The following is a 21,979-nucleotide window of genomic DNA, read 5'->3' as shown; positions in this document are numbered from 1 at the left end:
TAGCCAGCGGGTGGTTGATTGTTGGAACAAACTTCCATCTGTCGTTGTAGAAGTTTATAACTTAAACAGATTCAAGGCAAGACTAGACAAACATTTGGAGCGAGTGGATGAGAGAAATGAGACGGGGCCGTGTTTTTTTTTTTTTTTTTTTTTTTTTTGGCTGATGTTATATAAGCTTGCTTTCTTGCATCATGTGCCCTTGCTAATGTTAAATCGAGCTACCACCTTACTTTATAGTGAGGTTTTTTTAAAGTTAATACCTAACATGTTACTTTTGTTATATAATTAGTGCTTAGAGGAAGGACTGTTTCCATTGAAATGGAAGATTGCTTTATTGAGGCTAATTAGGAAGCCTGGGAAACCTTTAATTGAGCCTAAGTCGTACCGTCCAATTGCTTTGTTGGCTAATCTGGGGAAAGTGTTAGAGAGGTTAATGGCAATACGTTTACAAGAATTGTTAGAACGCCATGACATGATTACACCTAATCAGTATGGTTTTACACCGGGGAAATCGTGCGAGGTTGCTCTTCTGGACTTTCATACATACATTTCGAACTCTGATTCAAAATATGAACATGCTATATATATGGATTTTGAAGGTGCGTTTGACTCAGTATGGTGGGGGGCAGCTCTTTCTCAACTGTGTCGTGCTGAGTGTTCTAAGCAGTTATGCAGTCTGTTCAGGAGTTATTTTTCTGAGAGATATGTGACTGTAAGGTCTAAACATTTTCTCCTTCAAAGACAAATCACGTGAGGTTGCCCTCAGGGCTCTGTATTAGGTCCTTCCATTTGGAATTTGGTGCTACAGAACTGGCTGGTTCGACCACAAGTAAATTGTCACGTGATAGCTGTTGCTGATGATGTCACATTAATTGTGACAGGTCGATCACGACACGATTTGGAGCAAAATGCAAACCGTGTAATAAATGATATTAATACCTTAAGGATTTAAGCTTACCATTAGCCCCCAAAAGACCAAAATGATGCCTTTTAAAACAAAACTTGATTTGGGACGACTGCCGCAAATAAAATTAAATGGGAGACAGTTGACTATGGTTTCTGAAACTAAATACTTGGGGCTCATTATTGATCACAAGTTGTCTTATTATGCGCATATAACACATCTACATAGCAAGATCAGGATATTTGCCGGTTATATTATAAGAGTATCAAGAGGAGATTGGGGTGTGTCCAATAAAACTTTATTTTTATATTATAAGGTGGTGTTTCTGCCTATGGTTACGTATGCAGCGGGAGTTTGGTCTCACAGAGTGGCTCTTGTTAGATTTCAAGCTAAATTAAGCTCACTACAAAGAACAATGCTTCTCAGTATATTAAGGGTATGTAGGACTGTAGCTACGACTGCACTTCAAGTGATGGCTGGGGCAGTCCCCTTGGCTTATCGAGGGCTGTGCTATGGCATTAAGAAGAAAATATCTACTAGACTTGTTGGTATAGAAGTTGACATAAATTCTGACATTAAGAGGGAGAAGAGAAGATGTTTAAACGAGATTGTTAACTTGTGGCAAACAAGATGGGACACTGTATCTTCTGGTCGAGTGACAAAGAAATTTATTCCGGATGTTACCTTTTTAAGTGACAGAACAGTTCGAAGCTGGTTTACACCACGTTTACAAACATCATTTTTAGTAACAGGTCACGGCTCGATGAAAGCGAAATTATTTCAGTTGGGACTTTCGGATACAGATCTCTGTTGTGGTGAGGTTGAAAGTTGGCACCATATATTATATGTGTGTACTACTTATGATAATCAGGGAAATCATTGCTGAAAATGAGTTAGGTCGGGAAGAGGTGTTCTTATCTAATAGGAGTGTATTTCAATTATTCCAGGATTTTGCAAAGGGAGCCTTTGAACTGAGAAAATGCCTGTTAAGCAGTTGAACCAAAATAGTGTGTTGAAAACATTACTGAAGTGTGTCCAGAATGCCCAAGAGACTAATGGTGATGATGAGGAGGATTATTTTTTTATTATTATTTATTTTATTTTTTTTATTATTATTTTATTTTATATATATATATGTGTGTGTGTGGTTTGTTTGTTTTTTTGGTTTTTTTTAAGCTCTGGATTGGGCCCCCAGAGGATTTTTTTTTAGCGTTGTTGTCTCATAACCTGAGACCTTATGCATCCCATCTACTGGAACTGGCCCACCTTCCCGTGATGTGGACGAGTATCTAGAAGCAGCCTTCCTGGTGATAGCTGCTTCTGGGTAGCCAAGAGGTCAGCATAACACAACAACATAACATGCATTAAACTACACGAACATTGCACTATTACACGCTGGCCTGTTTTGCAGTCTGTTCAACGTACAAAAAAACGAGGTGGATTTGAATGGACGTTCTAGGAGCCACCCTACCTATACACACAAAAAAAAAAAAAAAATATATATATATATATATATATATATACACCACCTTACAGAGAATTTGCATAAATGCAAATTATTTATGCCTATAAAAGCACTTTTTCTGATCACATCACTTCATTCTCGTATTTTGGTTTGATCAGTGGGATAGCCACATCTCCAGTACTCAGAATAGCATGACATCATCGTTTAGATGATTCTTTGAGATGGGGGGGGCGTTGGATGACTTGAATTGGACAGTCGCAGGCTGGCACGTTGGTTTAATGTGTCATGCAGTGTTGTTTCGGCCTACGCAAACAGTTTCAGGAGACAGGAACCATTACAAAAAGAGCTGGCCAAGGGCTATGTCAACCAGAACAGACTGGCTGTCTGGCTCTAACAGCAAGACGGAACCCTACGATGTCCTGTCATCAACTGTCTTTTGAGCTTCACCTGCAGCTAGAGGTGAAAGCATTTCCAACTGGACTGTGTTAAGAAGGCTTAATTCAAGTGGATTCTATGCAAGGAAGCCAGTGGTTTGTATCCCATTAACCCCAACCCACCGCAGAGCTCGTCGAAACTGATGTCATGAACACGGGACTTGAAGCCCTAACAAATAGCGTATAATTATGTTTTCTGATTAGTCCGGTTTTAGCCTACATACAGATTCTAGACGTTATTTTACCTAAAGACAACGAGGAATGCGGTACCAACCCTCAAACATCAGAGAAAGGGACACTAACGGTGGATGCGATGCGCTCGTATGAGGCGGAATAATGATCAGCGGCCGCACACCTCTTCATGTTTTTTTATAGGGGTACCGTAAGTGCGCAGAGGTACCGTGAACAGACCATTGAGTGGGCCAGTAAATTAGAATGTCTTATAATGGAGGATTTTAACTTTCCGCATATTGACAGGAACTTGTGAGTTTGTCACTCACACAGTAGCAAGAGTTTTGCAGATTTTTCGATGACTGTATCCTACACTCAGGGCTGTAGTGGATGGTTTACGCGGGTATACATCGTATACCTTCTAGATTTTTATAAGTGAATAGCGTTTACCTTCTAGTGTTTGAAAGACATGAAAAAACCAGAACTTGAGCTATAAGTCGAAAAAAGGGGGACAGCAAAAATCTGATGTTAGCTAGAGTAAATATCGATACTTGGTCAGGTATAACAGCCTGGTATAACATGGTATACCTGACTATGTATCAATATTTACTCTAGCAAACATCAAATTTCTGCATATTTGCTATTCCCCCTTTTTTTCGACTTATAGTTAATTTTGCCCACCCATTTCTGACGATGGCTATCTCAACTTTTATTTTATTTGTTTAATCATTTTACTATACAGTTCCCTCACCTCTAATTGGCTTTGCAATTCAGCCTCTAATTTTCTTAATTTATCACAACATATAAGATATTCACATTCTTTCTCTATTTTTACAAACCTACAATACTTCATTTTTCTGCTATGCACCTCTATCAAACTCTTGATCTGATTATCACCGGTGACCCTTCTTGCACTAAGAATCTGCAGATAAATGAACCACTAGATGGCTGCGATCACAATATTGTGGGAGTTCCTTAAACATGTATCTACTGTCAAAGGCATGGGAAGGGGCTTTTGATTTCGTAAAGGTGACTACAGAGGTGTTGGATATTTGTTTAAATTCTATACAGTGGGACAAACTAATGAAGTTACTAACTACGGTTTCTAAATGGGAAGCATTCAGAAATTCTATCTTTAGAAGTTATTAGGATTTTTACGCCAACTAAGAGATATACATTACAATTCAAAGCATAGACCTAAATGGATGTAAGATGACCTGATAAGACTTGTGACAGTGAAAAAAATATGCATGGGATGCATATAAATTATCAGTGATAATCAGAAGTCTATGGTAGATATAAACTAGCCTGTAATCAAGTCACAAAGAAGGTTAGCAAGCTAAGACTGATTAGGAGAACTCTCTTACAAAGGATGTAAAGAAAAGCAGCAAAGACTTCTTTACTTATGTGAACAGTAGAAGAAAGGGGTTGAATCACATTGGTCCACTTGATATGAATAGATTAACTGTTGATATTTCTCGGGTTACTGACAAACTGAATGTGTATTTTGCAACTATCGTCGCTCATGAGAAATCCTTTGGGGATAGAGATGCTAGAAGTCTGTCAAATTCTAGCGAAGAGCTGATTGGTCATCTGTTTACTACCGACGAACTCGTGAATTTCTTCTGTCCATCTCCGTCTATGTCTTCCAGGCTTTCTCGTAACTCCTCTTGGGTTCCATTCTGTTATTTTCTTTGTCATTGTGTCATCATGTCTTCGAGCTATGTGTTCTGCCAAAGACCATTTTAGTTGTTTAGTTTTGATAAGAATGTCCTTTACTTGAGTCTGCTGCCTAATCCTAATTCATCCACTAAACATATACTGTACCTATTGCAGCAATGTAGCTGAGCGAAACCTGGCAACAGAGAATCGCATGAGGCAAGTAGGGATGATGGAACTTTGAACCGATTTTAGTTGCGGTGGCGCAGCCATAGAAACATTTCGAACTGATTTTGTCAGCGGGTGGTCTACCACCCGCTCTATTCCCATCCCCTCCGCTAGAGGGCGCAGCTGTTGAAACACTTTGAACAGAATTTCACAGCGGGTGGTCTACCCACCGAGGGTGCTGACGTTATCAATCATGACTCTCCTCCACATGATGCAATAAAGTTCAATCGTGATTAATCCCTTTGCAAGGTGATGACGTCATAATCCTTTGGTGTAATTCCAGGAATTTGTGTGGTGTTTTATTTCATTTTTTAAAATTATTTGAACTCACATTTTTTAAATTAACGGTATTTAGTAACAAATAAATTATTTTTAAACTGTTTAATGAGCGTTATTTATTTTGAATACAATTAATGCGTTTTTTTCATTTATCATCCCAACCAAAGATAACGTGGAGAAATTATAAAGTTAAATGAAACAATTTCCACACTGTAGTTAATTCTCAGAAATATTAAGTTTTATCCCAAAAGTTGTGGGAAAATTATAAAGGTAAACTTGTAACTTCCAAGCTATATAACGTTCTTACTATTCTGGTTAAAATTCTAAAATCTTCATTGAAGACACAGTTTTAACGAACTTTTATTGGAATTCTAAAGAGACAATATAAACAGAGAGATATGAAGTCTTCAAGTATAGTTCCAGAAAGTGCTCAGTACTTAACAGTATGGAAAAAAATTTTTCTAGCTCCACAAAAATTATACGTGAAATGAGACGATGATGCTAAGTTTAAGGACTTAGCAGTTAAATTAAACTTATTTACATAGTTTTAACATACTACACACAAAGAGAAAGTTCAAAAGCAAAATACAAGAAATTTAACTCATACTTTAATACACAAAGTTCACATTTTGTATTATCACTGAGTAAAATTTTACACACACAGCTGAACGAGAATGGAACGTATTTGAAATTGTATGCTACCCAGATGTCCATAGTCCTGTCTACTTCTTGGAAGACTCAATATAAGAAGAATTCTGAGAAAAACCCAAAATGAGCAGCGCCATAAATGCGTTGAACAACATAACGGTATAATTTCCACTGTACTTTGAAATTGTAATTCATAATAACAGTTTCTCCAGGTGTTTATAGATTTCATGAACAACGGCTTGTAAACCGGCTTGTAAACGTGATGAATATGGGTGTATAGACCGCCTAGTAGACGGAATTCCTCGAAAAACCCAAAACATGTAATCCTCTATATTTTTAAATAAACGGTCTAACCACACAACAGAGCTATATTTATTTTTATATAATTTTGATGTATCCTTTGGTGTTAACATTTTGATTGCTAAATAAATGCTAAAAACAATTTATTAGTTAACGTATTCCTTTTTACATAATTTTGTTAATACACATTTTGTTGGTTCTGTTAACTGCACAGATTTAGAACCTATTTTTCGGATCTAATTTTAAAACTTCATAAATGAACGTTCTGTTATGGTAATAGAAATGAGCAAATACGGATATATGCCCCTAGATTTTCTTATTTTTACCCCCTATTTGTAGGTGTCAAATGTATATTTTAACCGTTAGGGAATAATACAGCCTGGAACGCTTTTCCATTATACCCAAGGGATGTTTGTCAACTTTTAATTAAATTTGCCTAAACATCAAAACATTATTGTACTGTCAAAACTTAATTCATTCGTCGTAGACACCCAAACTGATTATTACAACTTTTCATGGTACAGTATTGCTTTCACAAAACAGTAAAAAGCTGGGTGGAAACACACAAAATACTGTCAAGAAACAGAAATATAAGAAAATTAAGTAAAAATATCTTAAATAATACAGCTTCGACATCTATTCAACCTTGAGACCCCGCCACAACTTCTTAACCAATCCCTCAAAAAGAATATGTTGTTACAACTCCAAGTATTATCCCTGACATAATTACCTTTTAGACCTTTTTTGTGTTTCCTGGAATTCCAACATCCCTCAAATTATCAGAAATTATACATGTGGAAGGAACGGAATGTATTAGAATTAGTGAAAAATAATAGGGTTTTTTTTTTTTTTTTCAAATAAAAAAAGCGTTTTTTTTCTTATGTACAATCAAAATTTGAAAATTGGCATGTGTGAGAGTACAGACAAATAACGTTGTTGAATTTTACGTAACAAAACAGTAAAAATATGATGTTTTTAATAGTAAAAAAACTTTTCCAAGTGCTCTGAACAGTTGAAGTGTTAACAAATTTTGGATCTGTTATTGCAGCAGAAACATGAAAATACACACACTCCACCCTGTAAAATTAACAATGACAACAGAAACCATACTTTTATGAATCTATCTGTATGATAACTGAAGAATTTTCATGTACAAACACTCACACAAAAGATGAGCAGCAGCAATTTGAGTCAAAAACCTTGATTTAATAATAAAAGATAGACAAAAACAACATACTAGATATGGGTAAAACACCATACATGTGTTCAAACAATTCTAAACTACCATATTTGCAGTGCGTGTTACAATAGGAAAATTCACCACTTCATTTTCCAGAAACATATATAATTTCGAATCTCCAGAGTTTTGAAACCATGGTAATATACATCTGGAGTAATAATTACCGCTATTACAATCAAATCCTTATAGATGTATCAGCTGATGCCGAGTTTATTATATAATTCGTCATTTGTCAATGTAACACCTTACGTTTATACTTGAAAAGTGAAAAAAATTCGTAGCGAACACCTGAAAAATAAAGATGATTTTTAAATTATCTTTTTTTTTTCAATAGAAGACGTATAAATGAGTTTATTATACTATTAGAATTCATAACTGCTATTACAATTAATTAATTTATTCTTATTTCGTATTATTTAATTTATTCTTATTTCTTGTTATTTAACTAATTCTTATTAATTTTTTTATTATTCCCTGATTAATTCCAATAGTAGAATTAATAAGGGCATCATCAACCATGAGGGAAAAATGTCGAGACGCCACTTGATGTATCAAGAAAAAGCTCTCTATTCCGTCCGCGTTTATGAAATTGAGAAAAGCACTGTATTGATTGGTCCTTGATGAGGGAAGCTCTCTATTAGGTCCGCAAGTGCTGTCGGATTATATATAAAGTCATGATCAGTTGCTTTTGACTTGTTCATTTTCTGATCTGATTGCGTTGTATCGTAGTTTCTTGAGCTTTTTCTTTCGAAATGTCTGGACGTGGTAAAGGCGGCAAAGGACTTGGAAAGGGAGGTGCCAAACGTCATCGTAAGGTTCTTCGGGATAACATCCAAGGTATTACGAAGCCGGCTATTCGACGTCTTGCCCGGCGTGGAGGAGTCAAGCGTATTTCTGGATTAATCTACGAAGAAACTCGTGGTGTCTTGAAAGTGTTTTTGGAGAATATCATCAGAGATGCTGTTACTTATACGGAGCACGCTAAGAGAAAAACTGTTACTGCCATGGATGTCGTTTATGCCCTAAAACGACAAGGAAAGACTTTGTACGGTTTTGGTGGTTAAAGTGGAAAATAAAAAACACCACAATGCACGGCCCTTTTAAGGGCCACCAAATTGTGATAAAGGGATTATCATTCGTACAATCTGTAACTTTTTAGTTTACCCTATTTCTATTTTCGATAGGAATAAAGAAGCTTTTAACTGGTCTTGATACTATTAAGCACATAATTACATAAAATCATGTTTTCTTTATGATTAAAATAACATTAGGAGGTACCACGAAAACAGGCACGAAGGCAACTTAATCTGTTAGTGCTGCAATTTCTAAAAAAATTATAGATAAGAAAGTTCCAATATGGTTAACGGCTTTTTTTAAATCAAAATTAAATAACGGTCCTTATGAAAATTGAACAAAGAGCAAATAACCCTTGAAAATATAATTTTGAGTAATATTCTTTAAATGAAATCCGTTTCATATTGATATCCATGACAATCCTGTATAAGTAGAGCAGTTTTTTCAGCAGAGATGTTGCTGTTTGTATAATTACTGAATAATCTCAGATGCAATATTTCTCAATTACAGTAACTGAAGGGAACTTTGTAAACCAGTTACGTTCTTTTTTGTGAATATTTCTTTTCAAAGTAATAGACGCCTAGGCGCAATTTTTTATTACTTTGAAAAGAAATATTCATTTATAACCATGGACATCTACTTCGGAAAATAGACAATTTGAATCATTCGGGGGAGGGGACGTAATATAAATAGATAAAACTTGGCTTTTCCACGTGTAGTAGTCGAAACATGTGATACAAGAAAGCAAGCTTATGTAGCATCAGCACAAAAAAAAAAAAAAATTTCACACATCCCTTTCCTCTAAACGTTTGTCTAGTTCCTCCTTGGTTTATTGATGCTATCAACTTCCACAGCGACAGATGGAAGTTTGTTCCAGCAATTGCTACCCTCTGGCTAAAGGCAAATTTCTGCACATCTGTCTTTAGTCGATTTGAATTTAGCCCCCCTCAGGTTTGTAATCTGAGCGAGAGGAGGAATCCCTTCATAATTGATCTTGCTCAACCCATTCAAGGCCATATACAACTCAATCAGGTCACCCCGCAGGCGCCTAGGCTCCAGACGCTGCAATTTGCAGAACTTAAGCCGTTCCTGGTAAGACCACCCTTTCGTTCCCTTCACCAATCTTATTACCTTTCTCTGTATTCGCTCAAGCAACTCTGCATCCTTCCTAAAAAGAAGCCTCAAGACTTCTTTGCTAGCAGGGAAAAGGAGGTGATTGTCCCTCTGTATAAGGCAATGGTCAGGCCACGCCTTGAGTACTGCGTACAGGTCTGGAGGCCTCATTTTAGGAAGGATGTAGATTTGCTTGAGCGTGTACAGAGAAGAGCAACACGATTGGTGAGGGGAATGAAGGGATTCTCTTACCAAGAGAGGCTTAAGTTCTGCAAATTGCAGTGGCTGGAGACTAGGCACCTGCGCGGTGATCTGATTGAGGTCTATAAGGCCTTGAATGGGTTGAGCACGCTGAATTCTGATGGGATCCTTCCACTTGTTCAGATTACCAACCTACGGGGACATAAGTTCAAATTAAGAAAGGACAGATGTAGAATAGATGTGCGGAAATTTGCCTTTAGCCAGCGGGTGGTTAATTGCTGGAACAAACTTCCATCTGTCGTTGTAGAAGTTGATAGGTTAAATAAATTTAAGGAGGAACTGGACAGGCATTTGGAGGGAATGGTGTGATTTTTTTTTTTTTTTTGGCTGATGCTGCATAAGCTCCTACACTTGCTTTCTTGCATCATGTGCCACTACTACTACTACTACTACTACTACTACTTGTATGCAGTCCTCAAGGCGTGGCCCGATCATTGCCTAATACAAAGAGATAATCACCGCCTTTTCCCTACTAGCAAAATTCTTGTATATCATTGACAATGCCTCATGACCTGCTCTGGCAGGCTGTCTGCACTGATCAGAAAATTTCATATCTGACTGCGCAATTATTCCCAGCTCTTTTTCTACCATCCTAAATGAAGTACCACACAGTTGGTACGTTTCTCTGGGGTTACCTCTACCCATTTACCGTACTTTGCATCTGTCAATGTTAAACTTCAGTTGCCACTTCTAATCTCATCTGCCCAAAATTTCTAGATCCTGTTGCAGTTGCACACTGCCATTAACAACCCTGCCAACCTTTGTATCATCTGTAAACTTGGACATTAAGCCTGATATACTTTCATCAATATCATTGATAAATATACAAAACAATACTGTGCCCAACACCGAACTCTGTGGGAATCCACGAAGAGCAGCGTCCATTGATTAATCTCTCTGTCTTCTCCCACTCAACTACCCTTTCATCCATTGTAGCAACTTACCCTTAATACCACACTGGTCCAATTTGAAGAATAGTCTTCCATGCGCAACAGCTTTCCTGAAATCCGAGTAGTATATCATATTAAAATTAACTTTTGCATCCAGTTCCTTTGTAATCATCTCATAGTATTCAATCAAATCAACCCAGAAAGTGCTCAGTACTTACAGTATGGAAAAAAAAATTTCTAGCTCCACAAAAATTATACGTGAAATGAGACGATGATGCTAAGTTTAAGTACTTAGCAGTTAAATTAAATTTATTTACATAGTTTTAACATACTACACACAAAGAGAAAGTTCAAAAGTAAAATACAAGAAATTTAACTCATACTTTAATACACAAAGTTCACATTTTGTATTATCACTGAGTAAAATTTTACACACACAGCTGAACGAGAATGGAACGTATTTGAAATTGTATGCTACCCAGATCCACAATCGCTGATTCGTTGTCTTTTTTGCTGCAAATATTTTATCAATTCTGGAATTTTGTTCTCCACATTAATAACAACAGCACAAGAATCTGAATGGAGGATTGAAAAATTCACAAAAACCTACACGAGCAATCCATTTGAAGATACATAAATTGTAATAACACCAACCCCACGGCTAAAGGTAACTGAAATGCAATTATCACTAGCGAGTTTAACCAATAATAAACCAGCTTTGCGCAATCACAAGCAAAAAATTAAGTGATATCCACCACATTTTTTCAAAAATTTTCCTGGCATTTGAGCAAAACGTTGTAATTTGTATACTAATATGTCCATAGTCCTGTCTACTTCCTGGAAAACTCAATATAAGTAGAATTCTGAGAAAAACCCAAAATCAGCAACGCCATAAATGCGTTGAACAACATAACGGTATAATTTCCACTGTACTTTGAAATTGTAATTCAGTATTTCGTAATTCATAATAACAGTTTCTCCAGGTGTTTATAGATTTCATGAACAAAAACTTGTAAACCGGCTTGTAAACGTGATTAACATGGGTGTATAGACCGCCGAGTAGACGGAATTCCTCGAAAAGCCCAAAACATGTAATCCTCTATATTTTTGAATAAACGGTCTAACCAAAGAACAGAGCTATATTTATTTTTATATAATTTTGATGTATCCTTTGGTGTTAACATTTTGATTGCTAAATAAATGCTAAAAACTATTTATTAGTTAACGTATTCCTTTTTACATAATTTTGTTAATACACATTTTGTTGGTTCTGTTAACTGCACAGATTTAGAACCTATTTTTCGGATCTAATTAGAAAATTTTACTCCTTATTTGTAGGTGTGAAATGTATATTTTAACCGTTAGGGAATAACACAGCCTGGAACACTTTTCCATTGTACCCAAGGGATGTTTGTCAACTTTTAATTAAATTTGTCTACACATCAAAACATTATTGTACTGTCAAAACTTAATTCATTCGTCGTAGACACCCAAACTGATTATTACAACTTTTCATGGTATTGCTTTCACAAAACAGTAAAAGCTGGGTGGAAACACACAAAATACTGTCAAGAGACAGAAATATAAGAAAATTAAGTAAAAATATCTTAAATAATACAGCTTCGACATTTATTCAACCTTGAGACCCCGCCACAACTTCTTAACCAATCCCTCAAAAAGAATATGTTGTTACAACTCCAAGTATTATCCCTGACATAATTACCTTTTAGACCTCTTTTGTGTTTCCCGGAATTCCAACATCCCTCAAATTATCAGAAATTATACATGGTATTGTGGAATGAACGGAATGTATTAGAATTAGTCAAAAATAATAGGGTTTGGGTTTTTTTTTAATAAAAAAAGCGTTTTTTCCTTATGTACAATCAAAATTTGAAAATTTGCATGTGTGAGAGTACATACAAATAACGTTGTTGAATTTTACGTAGCAAAACAGTAAAAATATGATGTTTTTAATAGTAAAAAAACTTTTCAAAGTGCTCTGAACAGTTGAAGTGTTAACAAATTTTGGATCTGTTATTGCAGCAGAAACATGAAAATACACACACTCCACCCTGTAAAATTAACAATGACAACAGAAACCATACTTTTATGAATCTATCTGTATGATAACTGAAGAATTTTCATGTACAAACACTCACACAAAAGATGAGCAACAGCAATTTGAGTCAAAAACCTTGATTTAATAATAAAAGATAGACAAAAACAACATACTAGATATGGATAAAACACCATACATGTGTTCAAACAATTCTAAACTACCATATTTGCAGTGCGTGTTACAATAGGAAAATTCACCACTTAATTTTCCAGAAACATATATAATTTCGAATCTCCAGAGCAAACAAGAGTTTTGAAACCGTGGTAATATACATCTGCAGTAATAATTACCGCTATTACAATCAAATCCTTATTGATGTATCAGCTGATGCCGAGTTTATTATATAATTCGTCATTTGTCAATGTAACACCTTACGTTTATACTTGAAAAGTGAAAAAAATTCGTAGCAAACACATGAAAAATAAAGACAATTTTTAAATTACCTTTTTTTTTCAATAGAAGACGTATAAATGAGTTTATTATACTATTACAATTAATTTTTTCTTATTTCTTATTAATTAATTTATTCTTATTATTCAATTTATTCATATTTCTTGTTATTTAACTTATTCTTATTAATTTATTTATTCTTCCCTGATACTCTTATTAATTCTACTATTGAAATTAATAGGGGCATCAACCATGAGGGAAAAACGTCGTGACGCCACTTGATGTACTGTATCAAGAAAAAGCTCTCTATTCCGTCCGCATTTATGAAATAGAGAAAAGCACTTTATTGATTGGTCCTTGATGAGGATAGCTCTCTATTATGTCCGCATATGCTATTGAGTTATATATATAGAGAGCTGTTTTTGACTTGCTCATTTTCTGATCTGATTGCGTTCTGTCGTATTTTATTGAGCTTTTTCTTTCGAAATGTCTGGACGTGGTAAAGGCGGCAAAGGACTTGGAAAAGGAGGTGCCAAACGTCATCGTAAAGTTCTTTGGGATAACATCCAAGGTATTACGAAGCCGGCTATTCGACGTCTTGCCCGGCGTGGAGGAGTCAAGCGTATTTCTGGATTAATCTACGAAGAAACTCGTGGTGTCTTGAAAGTGTTTTTGGACAATATCATCAGAGATGCTGTTACTTATACGGAGCACGCTAAGAGAAAAACTGTTACTGCCATGGATGTCGTTTATGCCCTAAAACGACAAGGGAAGACTTTGTATGGTTTTGGTGGTTAAAGAGGAAAAGAAAAAAACCCATAAAGCACGGCCCTTTTAAGAGCCACCAAATTGTGATAAAGGGATTATCATTCGTACATTCTGTAACTTTTTCGTTTACCCTATTCCTATTTTCGATAGGAATAAGCAAGCTTTTAACTGGTCTTGATACTATTAAGCACATAATCACATAAAATCATATTAGTAGGTACAACAAAAACAGGCACGAAGGCGACTTAATCTGTTAGTGCTGCAATTTCTAAAAAAATTATAGTTAAAAAAGTTCCAATATGGTTAACGGCTTTTTTTTTAATCAAAATTAAATAACCGTCCTTATGAAAATTGAACAAAGAGCAAATAATCCTTGAAAATATAATTTTGAGTAATATGAATTACAATCTGGTACTCTTTCCGATTGATCGTTGTGAGTAGCAGTGATTGACGTGGATCCTGAAGAATCCTAGCCCGCTATGGATTCTTATTAGGGTATTATCTACTGTCCCCCTGCCGCATTTTTTTTTTTAAATCGGGAACTCGTTTTTTGATTTTAAAGTTTTTTCATATTTCTCAATTACAGTAACTGAAGGGAACTTTGTAAACCAGTTATGTTATTCTTATGTGAATATTTCTTTTTAAAGTAATAGGCGCAATTTTTTATTACTTTGAAAAGAAATATTAGATCATTTATAACCATGGACATCTACTTAGGAAAATAGACATTTTGAATCATTCAGGGGAGAGGACGTAATATAAACAGATAAAACAGCGTTTATTCTTGGCTTTTCCACGTGTAGTAGTCGAAACATGTGATACAAGAAAGCAAGCTTATGTAGCATCAGCACAAAAAATAAACAAATAATTTTTCACACATCCCTTTCCTATAAACGTTTGTCTAGTTCCTCCTTGGTTTCTTGATGCTATCAACTTCCACAGCGACAGATGGAAGTTTGTTCCAGCAATTGCTACCCTCTGCCTAAAGGCAAATTTCTGCACATCTATTCTACAACTGTCTTTCCTCGATTTGAATTTAGGCCCTGTCAGGTTCGTAATCTGAGTGAGGGGAGGAATCCCTTCAGAATTGATCTTGCTGAACCCATTCAAGGTCATATACAACTCAATCAGGTCACCCCGCTGGCGCCTAGTCTCCAGACGCTGCAATTTGCAGAACTTAAGCCGTTCCTGGTAAGCCACCCTTTCGTTCCCCTCACCAATCTTATTACCCTTCTCTGTACTCGCTCAAGCAACTGTGCATCCATCCTAAAATGAAGCTTCAAGACTTGTATGCAGTCTTCAAGGCGTGGCCCGACCATTGCCTAATACAAAAGAGATAATTACCGCCTTTTCCCTACTAGCAAAATTCCCGTATATCATTGACAATGCCTCATGACCTGCACTGATCAGAAAATTTCATATCTGACTGCGCAATTATTCCCAGCTCTTTTTCTACCCCACAGTTGGTACGTTTCTCTGGGGTTACTTCTACCCATATGCCGTACTTTGCATTTGTCAATGTTAAACTTCAATTGCCACTTCTAATCTCATCTGCCCAAAATTTCTAGATCCTGTTGCAGTTGCACACTGCCATTAACAACCCTGCCAACCTTTATATCATCTGTAAACTTGGACATTAAGCCTGATATACTTTCATCAATATCATTGATAAATATAAAAAACAATAGTGTGCCCAACACCGATCTCTGTGGGAATCCACGAAGAGCAGCGTCCATTGATTAGTCTCTCTGTCTTCTCCCACTCAACCACCCTTTCATCCATTGTAGCAACTTATCCTTAATACCATACTGATTCAATTTGAAGAATAGTCTTCCATGCGCAACAGCTTTCCTGAAATCCGAGTAGTATATCATATTAAAATTAACTTTTGCATCCAGTTCCTTTGTAATCATATCATAGTATTCAATCAAATTTGTCAGACATCTTTCCCTTAACGAACCAATGCTGTGTCTGAATTATTGCTGCAGTCTTGTCTAGATGATCCTGCAATGCATCTTTAACCAGTGACTACATTATTTTACCCGGAACAGAAGTTAAACTAACTGGTCTGTAATTATTCGTGTCACCCTTAGATTCTCCTTTGTGAATTAGGGATACATTTTAATATCTCCAGTCCGTGAGGACATCCCCTGAGTACAAAGATGCTCTCATAAATATGGCTAAGGGTTTGCTTACTTCGTTCTGCCTCCTTTAATATAACTGAATAGGTTCCATCCCCATCCACCCCAGTTGCCTCGCTTACGTTTAACTTCAACAAAAACATTAAGCACCCTGTTTCAGTTTGATAAACTTCTGTTATTTTCCTCCCTTAATAAATCTTCATGTCTGAATGTAGATGCAAAATACTCATTCAGATTATCGGCTATCTGGGCAGGATCCAACAGTCGCACTATCTATGTTAAGTGAACCAATCTGATTCCTTCCCTTCCTTCTAGAGTGTATATAACTAAAGAAGTCCTTGTTCTTTTTCTTAGCATCCTCTGCCAAGATTTCTCGTCATCTGCCTTCGCTTGCCTAAACTCCTTTGTGACTTGACTACAGACTAGCTTATATCTTCCATAGGCTTCTGTGTCACCTGATAATTTATATGCATCCCATTCTTTTTCTGTCACGAGTCTCATTGGTTCATCTAACATCCATTTCGACCGAAACCTCGAACAGTATTTTTTAATGGGTATGAAAAACCTAGTAGCTTCGTCGATTAGTTCCTTGGATGCTTTCCACTTAGAATTTGCTGCTGGTAACATCATCGGTTGGTCCCACTGTATGGAAGTTAAAAACTTTACATAAGCAAAAACCCTTCCCTTCACCCCGATGGTAGTTAAATGTTAAAGTAAATCCCACATCAGTACACTGTGGTCACTACCACCTAGTGGTTTCTTTATCTGTAAATTCTTAATGCATGAATAATCCACTGTTGATAACCAAATCAAGAGGATTGCCCTCTACGGTTGCCTCTCTAATGTTGCTGTAGAAAACAATCATCCAATGAATGGTTTTTATTATGAAAAAATCCAAATTTTTTCGTAATAAAAAATTATCTCTGATATATTGTTTTAGCGTAATACCCCCGATGCCTCCAAATGACAACATGAAAAATATCCGATTTTCTTCTTATTATTATAATACGTAAACGTTTGATTATCATTTGTATAATTTTTTTTTTGCAAATTTTAATCAGTGACTTTGATTTGAAGAGGACGTAATATATTACGTCCTCTTCCCCGAATGATTCAAATTGTCTATTTTCCTAAGTAGATGTCCATGGTTATAAATGATTGAATATTTCTTTTCAAAGTAATAAAAAACTGCGCCTATTACTTTGAAAAGAAATATTCACAAAAAAGAACGTAACTGGTTTACAAAGTTCCCTTCAGTTACTGTAATTCATAAATATGAAGAAACTTTAAAATCAAAAAACGAGTTCCCGATTTAAAAAGAAAGAAATGGGGCAGGGGGAGGGTAGATAATACCCTAATAAGAATGACCATAGCGGGCTAGGCACGTCAATCACTGCTACTGACAACGATCGATCGGAAAGGGAACCAGATTGTAAATACTAACCTGGATTTTTCTTAAGTCTTTGGAAAACTATGGGGTGGGGAATAAATGATAGACCATTGTTCGGAAATATGAGCCTCAAGCAATACATATAAATATTGCATCTGAGATTATTCAGTAATTAAAGAAACAGCAACATCTCTGCTGAAATCGCAGTTTAATAAAATAACACCAATTTTAAAGATAAACATAGGAGCAATACGAAAAAAAAACTGGTAAAGAAAATACTCGGCAAAACATTTGGGGAAAAAACATACCTGTATATACATGAATAACACGGAAAAAACTGCTCTACTTATACAGGATTGTCACTGATATCAATATGAAAAGGATTTTATTTAATGAATATTACTCGAAATTATATTTTCAAGGGTTATTTGCTCAATTTTCATAAGGACCGTTATTTAATTTTGATTAACAACAAAAAAAAAAAAAGCCGTTAACCATATTGGAACTTTTTTAACTATAATTTTTTTAGAAATTGCAGCACTAACAGATTAAGTCGCCTTCCTGCCTGTTTTTGTGGTACCTACTAATGTTATTTTAATCATAAAGAAAACATGATTTTATGTAATTATGTGCTTAATAGTACCAAGACCAGTTAAAAGCTTGTTTATTCCTATCGAAAATAGGAATAGGGTAAACTAAAAAGTTACAGCATGTACGAATGATAATCCCTTTATCACAATTTGGTGGCCCTTAAAAGGGCCGTGCATTGTGGTGTTTTTTATTTTCCACTTTAACCACCAAAACCATACAAAGTCTTCCCTTGTCGTTTTAGGGCATAAACGACATCCATGGCAGTAACAGTTTTTCTCTTAGCGTGCTCCGTATAAGTAACAGCATCTCTGATGATATTCTCCAAAAACACCTTCAAGACCCCACGAGTTTCTTCGTAGATTAATCCAGAAATACGCTTGACTCCTCCACGCCGGGCAAGACGTCGAATAGCCGGCTTCGTAATACCTTGGATATTATCCCGAAGAACCTTACGATGACGTTTGGCACCTCCCTTTCCAAGTCCTTTGCCGCCTTTACCACGTCCAGACATTTCACAGGAAAAAACTCAACAAACTACGATACAACCAAATCAGATCAGAAAATGAACAAGTCAAAAGCAACTGATCATGACTTTAAATATAATCGGATAGAACTTGCGGACCTAATAGAGAGCTTCCATCATCAAGGACCAACCAATACAGCGCTATCTCTATTGCATCAACGGGGACCGAATAGAGAGCTTTTTCTTGATACCTCAATAATGGCAAGTGCTCGAGTGACGTCATGACATTAGGGTTTTTGTTTAAATGAAGGTTGGTTTTTCAGTGCACCTGCTTTGAATAATTTTTATCGATTTCATTTTTTATTCACTTTTTTCCCTCGTGGCTTATGCCCTTATTAATTCTAATAGTAGAATTAATAAGGGAAGAATTAGAATTAATAAATAAGAATAAATTAATTAATAAGTATAATAGAAAAGTTGTATATGACCCACTTATTAAATTCCTCACATTGCACAAAATTGATCTAAGCAAATTATAACTGTTTGATTCATATTGAGGCCTTGTGTTCACGAATGAAAAATAAAAAAGAAATTATAGGATGTCTTGATGTCATCGTCAAAGATATCAACCATTTTGTTACTAAATCTCTAAATAAAGGACTTCTAAAAATATATTTGGAAGATCTTCAAGCGCCGCTTTCTGATCTTATTATCCATACAAAGGTTCATTGGCTCAGTCGTGGAAAGGCGCTCTCTGGAATTTGAGAGGTGTTTGAAAACCTTTTCAAATAGAAAGCAAAAAAAAAAAAAAAATAACCTTTTAAATGAAATTTTTACTGAAGATTACACTTTCGCTCATGGTTGAAATCTTCAGCCATTTAAACGAGTTAAATCTGAGGCTACAGGAAAAAGACAAATTTGTGGTTATATACGAGGAGATTATTGCATTTCAGAAAAAAACTTCGTGTTTCAGAGTCAAGTTTTAAAAGGAAATTTGCTTCATTTTCCTACTCTTAAAAAATATCTGGAGGAAATTGTTGGGGAGTGCCCATCGTTTGCAATGAATGTAATCAAAGACCTTAGTGACCAATTCCAAGAAAGATTTGAATACTTGAAAGAGCGCCTCGCAAATTTTGAAATAACGATAAATTACAGAAATTTTGAAATTATTAACTTGGAACAATTTTTTCAAAGTGAAGTAGCAGCTGCCGAGTTAGAACTTGAAGTTCTATATGCTATAGAACTTGAAGTCGTCTTTAGCTCTGAAATGTCTTTTCTAACACAAAACAATTTTAAAATTCTGGGGTTCTTCCAACTGCAAAAAATTTCCTTTATTACAAAAAAAAAAAAAAAAAAAAAGCGTTCAAAGTACTTTCTTTGTTTGAATCAATATATACGTGTGAAAGTGCTTTCACATTAATGAACAATATCAAAAAAAAAAAAAAAATGGCAGATAATTTGCAATTATCTCTTCTGAATGGAGAAATTTATTACAAACATTTGGTATCACCTCTTCAGAGTCAAGTTTCACACTGATAAGTTATTAAATATTAGCGCCCAAAAATTTTAATTGAGAAATATATTTCTAGTATACGTAATACGGTTAAAAAAAATAATTTAAAAATGCATTTTCAATCTTTAAGCAAAAAAAAATTATATTTTAATATATTGTGATCGCACGTATTGTAAGTTGTAAAATCCTTCTCGATTACAGCAAAAAGCTAAGAACCCCTGATTTAAATTCTGACAGTATACCATTAGTTCACAAAAATTACATAACTGATAATAATAACAGTTTAATATCAAAGTCACTGATTAAAATTTGCAAGAAAATTACACAAATTATAATTAAGTATTTAAGTATTCTAACAATAATAAGAAGAAAATCGGATATTTTTCATGTTATCATTTGGAGGCAGCGGGGGTATTACTCTAAAACAATATATCAGAGATAATTTTTTATTATGAAAAAATTTCGATTTTTTCATAATAAAAACCATTCATTGGATGATTGTTTACTACAGCAACACATTAGAGAGGCAACCATAAAGAGCAATCCTCTTGATTTGGTTATCAGCAGTGATTATTCATGCATTAAGAATTTGCAGATAAAGAAACCACTATGTGGCAGTGACCACAGTGTACTGATGTGGGATTTACTTTAACATTTAACTACTAACATCGGGGTAAAGGGAAGGGTTTTTGCTTATGTGAAGTGGTCTTACTGTCTAAGACCACTACTTTTAACTTTCATACAGTGGGACCAACCGATGATGTTACCAGCAGCAAATTCTAAGTGGAAAGCATTCAAGGAACTAATTGAGGAAGCTACTAGGTTTTTCATACCCATTAAGAAATACTGTTCAAGGTTTCGGCCGAAATGGATGTTAGATGAACCAATGAGACTCGTGACAGAAAAAGAATGGGATGCATATAAATTATCAGGTGACACAGAAGCCTATGGAAGATATAAGTTAGTCTGTAGTCAAGTCACAAAGGAGTTTAGGCAAGCGAAGGCAGATTACAAGAAATCTTGGCAGAGGACTTCTTTAGTTATATACACTCTAGAAGGAAGAGGAGGAATCAGATTGGTTCACTTAACATAGATAGTGCGACTGTTGGTGATCCTGCCCACATAGCTGATAATCTGAATGAGTATTTTGCATCTACATTCAGACATGAAGATTTATTAAGGGAGGAAAATACCACAAGTTTATCAAACTGAAATAGGGTGCTTAATGTTTTTGTTGAAGTTAAACGTAAGCGCGGCAACTGGAGTGGATGGGACCTATTCAGTTTTATTAAAGGAGGCACAACGAAGTAAGCAAACCCTTAGCCATATTTATGAGAGCATCCTTATACTCAGGGGATGTCCGCACGGACTGGAGATATTAAAATGTATCCCTAATTCACAAAGGAGAATCTAAGGGTGACACGAATAATTACAGACCAGTTAGATTAACTTCTGTTCAGGGTAAAATGACGTAGTCACTGGTTAAAGATGCATTGCAGAATCATCTAGACAAGACTGCAGCAATAATTCAGACACAGCATGGGTTCATTAAGGGAAAGTTGTCTGACAAATTTGATTGAATACTATGAGATGATTACAAAGGAACTGGATGCAAAAGTTAATTTTAATATGATATACTACTCGGATTTCAGGAAAGCTGTTGTGCATGGAAGACTATTCGTCAAATTGGACCAGTATGGTATTAAGGGTAAGTTGCTACAATGGATGAAAGGGTGGTTGAGTGGGAGAAGACAGAGAGATTAAGCAATGGATTAATCTCTCTGTCTAAAATCAATGGATAATTTTTTTTATATTGTTCATTAATGTGAAAGCAGTTTCACACGTATATATTGATTCAAACAAAGAAACTACTTTGAACGCTTTTTTTTTTTTTTTTTTTGTATAAAAGGAAATTTTTTGCAGTCGGAAGAACCCCAG

General features: G+C 35.5%; 4 protein-coding genes across 5 annotated transcripts in view; 2 read left to right on the top strand and 2 right to left on the bottom strand.

Annotated features, from left to right (window-relative positions):
- The window catches only part of LOC150088816 (dehydrogenase/reductase SDR family member 7-like), an 89,502-nt gene that overhangs the window by 57,128 nt on the left and 10,395 nt on the right, over nt 1-21,979 (bottom strand). The gene's annotated exons all lie outside the window — the stretch shown is intronic.
- Nucleotides 8,081-8,392, top strand: LOC150088820 (histone H4-like). The gene has a single exon (XM_090370916.1). It carries the CDS (start codon nt 8,081-8,083, stop codon nt 8,390-8,392), a length of 312 nt encoding a protein of 103 aa, XP_090227042.1.
- On the top strand, nt 13,662-13,973 carry LOC150088819 (histone H4-like). The gene has a single exon (XM_090370915.1). The coding sequence runs from the start codon at nt 13,662-13,664 to the stop codon at nt 13,971-13,973; it is 312 nt and encodes a 103-aa protein (XP_090227041.1).
- Nucleotides 18,265-18,576, bottom strand: LOC150088818 (histone H4-like). The gene has a single exon (XM_090370914.1). The coding sequence runs from the start codon at nt 18,574-18,576 to the stop codon at nt 18,265-18,267; it is 312 nt and encodes a 103-aa protein (XP_090227040.1).

The sequence above is a fragment of the Mastigoproctus giganteus genome, chromosome 3 (genome assembly GCF_048544385.1).
Source record: "Mastigoproctus giganteus isolate SK-2022 chromosome 3, ASM4854438v1, whole genome shotgun sequence".
NCBI lineage: Eukaryota > Metazoa > Arthropoda > Arachnida > Uropygi > Thelyphonidae > Mastigoproctus > Mastigoproctus giganteus.
This window is presented reverse-complemented; position numbering and strand designations above follow the sequence as displayed.